At 43.2% G+C, this 9,012-nt stretch overlaps 1 protein-coding gene across 3 annotated transcripts; it reads left to right on the top strand.

Moving 5' to 3' along the window:
- Positions 1-389: 389 nt before the first annotated feature.
- On the top strand, positions 390-8,589 carry LOC148032011 (uncharacterized). 3 transcript variants are annotated; one of them, XM_087682630.1, is made up of 2 exons: positions 390-6,486; positions 6,660-8,589. In XM_087682630.1, exon 1 carries the CDS (start codon positions 566-568, stop codon positions 5,834-5,836), a length of 5,271 nt encoding a protein of 1,756 aa, XP_087538756.1. In that variant the 5' UTR covers positions 390-565; the 3' UTR covers positions 5,837-6,486; positions 6,660-8,589. The 3 variants fall into 3 exon arrangements, with proteins under 3 accessions (XP_087538756.1, XP_087538754.1, XP_087538755.1); XM_087682628.1 differs by having other exon boundaries at positions 390-6,453; positions 6,555-8,589; XM_087682629.1 differs by having other exon boundaries at positions 390-6,453.
- Positions 8,590-9,012: the final 423 nt, after the last annotated feature.

The raw sequence follows: 9,012 nt of genomic DNA on the forward strand, positions 1-9,012 counted from the left end.
ACACACAAGTCATGACCAGACTTTTCCGATCTCTAATAAGTGAACTTAGCCCTTTTGATAGGAAGTACGAGGCTTAAACAAAGTGCCACATGGAACTCATTTTACTTGTTATACATCCTGACGGTGTAGCAAGTACGCATGTGACATCACCCTTATAAAGGGATGAAAGTTGAACATGTCACGCGAGACTTGAACTTTACAATAATGAAGAGATGAAAGATGACGAACCTGCGAGTGTCACATGAGACTCACTTTACTTACTAGACTAAAAAAAGCGATAATATGTCAATAATACGATAAATCATGACAGTTAAATGGGAAAAATAACAATAATTTCAAGAACAGGACAAAAGCTTCTGAGTTTTTGAAAGATTGCTTTACGTCACGCGGCGAATTAAGGTAGCCATGGAGTAACTCAGTGGAGAAAAGGGGACGCAACAGGTGCAGCATCGATGGTAGCCAGAGGCAGCGTACCGCCTCTGCGGCTGGAAATACAGTAGCCAGCGTGCAACAGGTTCCCGTTTCCCCTTTTTCTTCTTCTGTTCTGATAATTGTTCCGGTAGCCATGGTGCAAGCAAAGGAAGAGCAAGTAGAAACCCCTGGTGGATCCCCTAGGTCCACCAAGCGGCCTCCCCCATGTGACATTCCATTTCCCGGGAAGAAACCGCATATCGTATCCACAGATCCCTCCTCCGTGGATCTGCCTGATGACTTCCTTGAGCCCCTCTCGCCTGATGTTGTCATCACGTTCCCGCCAGAGCTCATACCCCGCGGCATGCCACCTCCCCAACCTGGAGTCCCCCATGTGAGCCGGCAGTTCTGGATGGCGGGGGAGTTCCCCGCCACGTCTGCTGATGACGGATTCGAGACCCACGGCATGGATCATGTCCGGGTCCACCCGCGGTTCCTGCACTCTAATGCTACAAGCCACAAGTGGGTATTCGGGGCTATTGCGGAGCTGCTCGATAATGCTGTCGATGAGGTGACCAATGGAGCTACATTCGTGAATGTGGATGTGCTGACACACCCTCGCAATGGCGATCCCATGCTGGTTATTGAAGACAATGGAGGTGGAATGGACCCTGATTGCATGCGACACTGCATGTCTTTTGGATACTCTGCCAAGAGCAAATTAGCAAACACAATAGGCCAGTACGGAAATGGTTTCAAAACAAGCACCATGAGGCTTGGTGCTGATGTTCTTGTTTTTACCCGCCATACTCCCAAAAACAATGCCAGTCCAACCCAGTCCATTGGCTTGCTTTCATACACCTTTCTTACAGAGACCGGACAAGATGATATCGTAGTTCCCATTATTGACTATGACATAGAAGCATTTGGGCTTCGAAAGCACTTACGAGGTACCATAGATCAATGGAATGAGAGCATGGACACACTGAAACAGTGGTCTCCTTTCTCTTCTGAAGTTGAACTACTAGATCAACTTAAAGGAATGTCCGATCAAGGAACTAAAATCATCATCTACAATCTTTGGGAAGATGACGAAGGATTACTAGAGCTGGATTTCAAGTCGAGTGCCCATGATATCCAAATCAGGGGGGCTTCTAGAGGAAATATCAAATTGGCAAAGAAGTATCCTAGCTGCAGACACTTTCTGACTTATAGACATTCTTTAAGAAGTTATGCCTCCATTTTGTACCTCCACCTTCCTGCACCTTTCAGGATTTTTTTGCGTGGAAAACAGGTGGCGCATCACAATTTGATCAATGATATGATGCTGGCTGAAGAAGTGACTTATAAGCCACAGCTAAGAAATGAGCAAACACAGGGACAGATGAAGGCTGTCGTGACTGTAGGATTTGTGAAAGATGCAAAGGAGCATGTTGATATTCAAGGCTTCAGTGTTTACCACAAAAATCGGCTCATAAAGCCTTTCTGGAGAATATGGAATCCATCAGATACTCGAGGAAGAGGAGTAATTGGTATTCTTGAGGCAAATTTTGTTGAGCCAGCTCATGATAAACAGGAGTTTGAAAGAACAATAGTGCTTTCGCGGCTTCAAACTCGTTTGCAGGAGATGCAGAAGGCATATTGGTCTAAACATTGTCACAAAATTGGCTATGTCAACAGAAGCTCGAAGAAGGATGTAACTCCGTTGCCAAATGGTGATGGTGTAACAGCTTCAACAGATTGGTATTGTGTAGAACAAAGATGTATATCAGGTCCATTGTCGCCAGTTGTAATGCCACAAGATCATGCTGGTGTACTTGGTCAGAATTCCAATCTTAAACTGGGCTCTTTGATGCAGACAAGTGCTGTAAATGCTGGTGGTGCAGCTTTCTCTGGGTGTCAGCAGTTGAATCTTAACCAACCTTCCTCTATGAAGTATACTGCTGTAGATGCTAGTAAAGCGAACTCTATGAAGGTTGCTAAAAAATCAAGAATTGCTGATCCTCCCGAGGTAATTGATCTGGATGCTTTAGAAATGGCGCCAAGTCCTGATCAAAGCACTGCTCCAGTCTTAAGCAATACCATTTCTATCAACAAAAGCGCGGTCTCCTCTCAAACAGAGATTTTTGATCTGATAAAGGACATCTGTGATGATCATCTCGTCCAAAGAAACACTGATGCAAATGTTCATAAAATTGGAGCCTTACAAGGATCAACTGAGCACAAGCTCTCAACATCCTGCAATCAAAAGCTAGCTGAGGCTGAAGTCCCAAGTTTAGTGAAGTTACCGATTGTTCCTTCTGCAGCATGTAGCACTACTACACTTGACCTTCAGTCATTGGAAAGCGTAATGCTGCAGAGTGAGGCATCAAAGCTTTCTGCTTCCAGTGACAAAGTTGAGAATATGTTTGTGAGGGAAATTGATCTTGTAGAGAACATGACAGAGTTCATTCTTTTGCGTGAGCAAGAAGAAATGCCTAACGGCACCCAAGATTTGGAAAGGGGCTCTGCAGCTTTAGAGAAGCAGAATGACCGAAGCATTTCCTGCTTAGATTCGGAGAAACATTTGGATCCCAATGGGATGGCTTTAGATGGTTTGGAGGAGCACAGCGAGATGCCTCATGGCCCCAGGGAAGATTTGGGGAGGGACTCTGCAACATTAGCTGCTTCACAGAAGCAGACTGACACTGGCCTAGATTCTAGGCAGGTTTTACATAATTCATCGAAAAATTTGGATCGACTGTGCACATCAGCGCTGTGTTTTACTGCTGCACAAACTGAGGTTGAGGAACCTCAAAGCGCAATTCTGAGTCCTGAAGGCTTAGAAGCAGACCTTAAGGAGAAATGTGTAGGACTGGAAGAGGCATCTGTGGGTTCTATGGACGATCCTGGGAAAAATTTGCAAAGAAAAAAAGAGGGCACCATACGAAACACATTGCCTCCTAATTCAATAAGCTTAGAATCTGAGGGCCAGGCTGGCAGAATTCGTAGCAGGGTGCTCTCTCTTGATAGTTTAGAAGAGGGTTTACCACGGGCTGAATGTCATTCATCAGCATCAATTGACTTCCACAGTAGCTTGCATCTCAATCAAGGTCTAGAAGGTTTGCAGGTAGGGCACAATATTGCACAAGATTACTGTCCACCTGCAGTAGTAATGATAGATTCCGAGGTTCCGGAATGTTCAGTCTGCCTTGATACTAGGCAAGCCTCAGAAAAGGACAATCAGATGGATCATGCGGAGGAATGTTCAGGTAAAATAGCTACACATATGACATCGATGGCTTTAGCCACTACTGGCAATAGAGAACAGGCTAAAGCAACAAATAGTTCCTCGAGTTTAGATTTGGTTTTGTTGCCTCAGCAAAAAGACAATTGTTCAGGCCCAGTCAAAGCATTTGCTGCTTCTTCTGCAGCTACAGACTTTGAGGAGCAGGAAGGCACTGTTCAGTGTACCACAGATAACATGCAAGGCATGGAACTGGATTCTCAGCACCCTCTTGATGGCTCTAGAATTGTATCACAATCAACTTTCCCTGCATCAACTGTTTACATTGAGGAGCAGGGAGGCTCTTGCGAGGATTGTACAAAAGGCCAACGAATGGATTTTCAGCCAGATAACACAGAGTTGAGAAAACTGGAAACGTTATCTCTGCCTGTATCTGATTTGGAGGAGCGAGATGGATCAATGCAGCTTCACACAGATTACTTGCAAGTCTCGGCAATGAACTCCCAGGCAATGGATGATGTGCCAGGGAATTCTGAACAATTAACTGTGCCTTCTTCGGCAGCAATTGGCAATACTGCAGATTGCATTCAGAACTTGAAAATGGATTTGCAGCCAGATAATCTTGCAGCAACTGCTGAGTTTGAGCAGCATGAAGGCACAGCCCTTAGTCACTTAGACTATAATCAACATCGAGATAAGCCTGCAGCAACTCCTGAGCAGGAAGTGACCATTCACAGTTGCTCTGACTGCACTCCAGATCTGGGAATGTATTTTCAGCTGAAGAATCCTGCATCAACTTCTGAATTTGAGCAGAATGGTCAGATGGACTGCACAGACCATCTTGGAATGATTTCTCAGCCAGAGAAGAGTCCAGTAAGATTCTTGTATCAAGTTGCTAGATCAGAACAAACTTCCCAATCGAAAATACCTGGTTTTGATGAGCAAGAAGGTACAGATTCAGATACAAAGCAAGGCCAGCAAAGTGAATGTGAATTTAAGCACAGCATTTTGGAAGACTTGGATGGGGTTTTGGAAATAGTGATTCCCTGTTCTCCACTTGAAGAGCAGGAAGATGAGTTATTAGCTTGTATGGTTGCGGGACCAGATCCAGAAAGGGACCCCCAGGCAAGACAGTCTTCTTTGGAATTCTTATCCAGGCCAACCCTGCAATCTTCTGCCCCAGCATGTGCTGCTGGAGAGCAGGATGGCTCAGTAAACAGCTGCCTGATTTTGGAACAAGTCAGAGACCATGATTTAGGAAGGTTTGTTCAAGATGTGGAGATGCCACTGCCTGTTGCAAGTACTGTGTGTGAGCATGGAGAACCAAGGCATGATTTGAACAAGAATCCCGTAGACCATGAGCTCCAATCATCTGCAGCCATAACAGAGTGTGTCGAGCAGCAGGTCACATTTAACTGCATTGACCATACAGAGCAAGAAAAAGGAACTTGCTCAACTTCAGAAAAAATTGATCAGAGTGAAGCAGTAACAGAAACTGCAGATTTAATGACTGACAGTAAAGAGCAGGAGAGTGAAACTGTTATGTGCATGGAAACTGATGTAGCCACAGGTGCTGTGGTGGAGGATGATCCTTTAGGTAATGTGGGTGTAGTTTCCGCAGTAACAGTGGCTTCTACAAACACAGTGGAATTGGCTACACTTAACAATGGGAAAGATGAAGGTGAAATTATCAACAGTCAAAATCCTAGCCGAGATATAGATGCGCAAATAGAGCTTGGCAACTCAGTACTAATTTCTGTCATAGTGGCATCTCCTCCTAAGGAACATACAGACAACAAAGCTCAGGAATGTGATAAGAGCAAGTTTCTGGGTATGAAGCAAGACCTGCAAGGGGAAGTGGCTCAATTATCTCTGGTTCAGGTGACTGCGGTTACTGCAGCCAGCTCTAAAGAGCAGAAAAACTCTTTGGATTTGGAGAGGGATTTGCATGTATCAAGAGTTGAAGAGATTGGCCCTTTTGGTGATACTGGTACTTCAGTTTTGGAATCCCAGCTGCTTTGTGCAGAAAAAAGGGTCTATGTTCTCCGTAAAAGAATTGAAGTGGTATTAGAAGAGTCAAAAATTTTGAAAGGACAGCTTACAAAAGAACGAGAGCTTCGTAAATTTGAAATGGAAGATCTTAGAAGACAACTGGAGAGGGCTCTTTCACGCTTTGAGGAACTCAAAGCTCACATGTAAATATTAGTATCTCATAGTGTGCCATTTATCCCTGTACTTCATTCAAGTGATACAGAACTGCAACACTCTGTAAGAAGGCAAAGGCTCTCCGTTTAAATGGTCTACTCGTGTCATGATACAAGAGTGCACGTGCAAAATTTGATAGCATGAGGAGCTTTGACTGCAATTTTGGAATGAAGATATGCTGCATGAGTAGTATGCAAGCATTTAGAGGAGACTTTCTCTGGGTGAATTTACATGAATGGCTTTTGACAGCAGATGTGGAGATAGGCCAGGTCTCAGGTCCAACCACCTTCAGGGGTCACTTTCACAATATTGATGGGCTTTTGATCTCATAAAATGAAAGTCTGAAGGCTGCAATCGAAACTAGAGAGGACATTGGAGGCTCTTAAACTATTTGAAGCAATGGATCACCGGGTCAAAAAGATGAATGGCTGCAATTATGGCTGTGTGAAAAATGCGAGCTTGTAAGCCATTGGAGCGTAAATGGTCTGGGTTGAGGGCTGCATGATATGATTGTATAAAATGCACGTGTTCATGGTCCTGAAAGTCAAGAAATGGGCTGACTTACAAAGATGACATCATAAGGCCAATAATGAGGAGGAAATGTCTGACTGGTACGTGCTAAGTAGAAATTCGTTCTTGATACTGTATCCTTTAATTTGGGTGCACATTTGGACTGGGTTTTCTTATGACATAAACTCATTCCTTTGTACAGTTAGGACAAATTAGAAAATGCTGAAGCAACATGCTGAAGTGATGTACAGCTAGTTTGTTGAGAACGTACTTGTTTTCCAGCCTGTAACCTTAATAATTGATACAGGCAGTACTATTTTGAAAGTGCTAAGGCAAAGAGCTCACTGCTGAAGGGAAGCAAAAAGGAGGACCATGCACAGAAGTGTCAAGAACTCAACCATGTCTATGCATCCAAAAAGAAATAAGTGGAATGCATTTGCTGCTGTAGCAGTAATGTGAATGAGAACTCAAAAAGACAGGACTGCAGTCACCAGAACAGGCTGGAGGCTGGAAGCACAAAAGCTCAAAAGAATGTCGATAGAGCATGGTAGGCATTTACAGGCCACAAAATGTTGAACTGGCAGTTTGCCATTGCCAGACTGGGCGGCTATCTTCTGCCAACTGCTATGTGTTTGTACTTTTCTGGTGCAGTTTGTCGGTCTATCTCACTCTCCCCTGCCCCCTTTTTCTGAAACAGCTCCACTGTGAGTTACAGGTATTTGCAAAGTTATAAAATGTTGAAGCAGGCAGCATACAGCCAGTTCACTTAGGTCTTGGTTTTATTACCGCCTGTAACTTCAAGTAATTCTTTAAACAGTCACTACTGGTCCTGAAGAGCTGAATGAAAGTCTTCAATGCTGGATTAAAAGAAGAAAGATAGCTAGTCAATCACACAAATAGCTTGGGAATGCCTAGCCTCCAAAGCCAAGGCTTGCATATGCATCCAAAGATGCTATAATGCTGAAAACTAATGCTAAGGCTAGAGGCTAGAGGCAAAAAACCGTAAACAAATGCTGATAAATTAAGATGAAATCTGAAATTTTTATCTCCATTGTGCATCCACGAACTTGTTTAGAATTGAAAGTGATGTTTATGATGGCAAGTTAATTTTTACTGCAAATCGGAAATGTGGAAGAAAGTGCTCTGGAGAACATGGTTGGAGGGTACAAATAACAAGCTCAGGGGAAGGAGTACAATGCACTGCTAATACAGTGCTTGGGACCTGAGTATATTGTAATGCTGATTCTGCCGCGAAGGTGCTGCTGATAGGCAAGTCTCTCTCTCTCTACTGGGTTGAAGCATGACTTTTTTGTGGTCAAAGAAAAGTCCGTATAGCCTTGAATTTTAGGAGCTCTGATGTGGCTTAGGACATGGGGCGTCTGTCGCCCCTGACTTGTGTAAGCAAGCAGCAGCAGTAAAGGTTCGATGGTCTTAAGATGCTGAGAAAAGTTTAAATTCATAGAACTTTGAAAGAGCTTATTCCCTTCTAGCCTGAGGGTCTACATCGAATATTTGGGCTTTCTGGCAACAATAAGGACGATTACCAAAATATTGAGGCAAAAGAGAAGAGGGAGAGAGCCCTGGAATTGGCAATGCAAGAATTTTCACAGGAAAGGGATCTCTAGAAAACCGTTTAAACCTTCAGTTGCCCAGTTGCCCAACACCAAGGTCTCTGTTATTACTACGTTCAGGGCATGAAGCAATGATAACATACGCAACGGATTTTAGGAGAAGGGCACTTACTTGAGTTGGACCCGACCCTAACAAACACCAAATGATTCTGCAAATTAACTCATATTACTCCTACAATACCAGGTTCGACCGGTTGGTTAGCATGGATTGCATTCGAGAGGTCACATAGTAGACCTTTATTGGAATCAAGTGGCATGATGTAATGATTAAGGTCTCCCACTACTACGTTATAGATTTCTGTACCTTCCTAGTGATTTGAGCCCTAAACTGACGTGACCATTTGCCTTCACAAAATTCTAGTTCATGTGCAATGTCCTAATTTTGTTGACATGGCAAACACCTTGAACAAAGTCATTGACATGGAAGGCCTTTCTAGTGAAAGTTTATGAAATCCTATCATAGGTCTTGGCGTATCCCAAAACAACCAATCATACGCAAATTTTGTCTTTCTTTCTTGATCTTCTTTGTAGAAGTCCTAAGGGCGGTCACCGATAACACATTACGTGATGGACACTCAACCCTACCCAAAGTGTGGGCATGCACTTCTTAAAAGTGGATGTAGGCACGGGTTATAATAAATATATTATTTTTTGATTGGCCATATATGTAATAGTGCACCTTTTTTCATCACTTTATAAAGTGGGTAAAGGAGATCATCTAGTTTTGGTGCACTTTTGGCTTCCACAACTATATCAATATGTACATCAATTTCCTACACAATGTTCCAGAACCATTGTGCAACCAATGCATGGCATAACATAGTTGGTTCTATCCAACTTGTTCTCAACAACCAACATAAAGAACACATCATTGTTGTCAATCATAGCCATTGATTGCACTTCATGTATGGAGGGAAATCCACACAAAACGGATATATGCTATACACAAAGCAGATTGTAAAAGGTGTTACTTGCAAAAATGATTGCTATTAAAATTTTTTGCACAAAAGGGAAAGAGATTTTACAAAG

The sequence above is a fragment of the Lygodium microphyllum genome, chromosome 8 (genome assembly GCF_053477565.2).
Source record: "Lygodium microphyllum isolate KBCC chromosome 8, Lygodium_microphyllum_v1.1.10, whole genome shotgun sequence".
Taxonomy (NCBI): Eukaryota; Viridiplantae; Streptophyta; class Polypodiopsida; order Schizaeales; family Lygodiaceae; genus Lygodium; species Lygodium microphyllum.

Bases quoted from the DNA above. Each gene is read 5' to 3' on its own strand.
- LOC148032011 (XM_087682630.1), top strand. From the start codon at position 566: ATGGTGCAAGCAAAGGAAGAGCAAGTAGAAACCCCTGGTGGATCCCCT.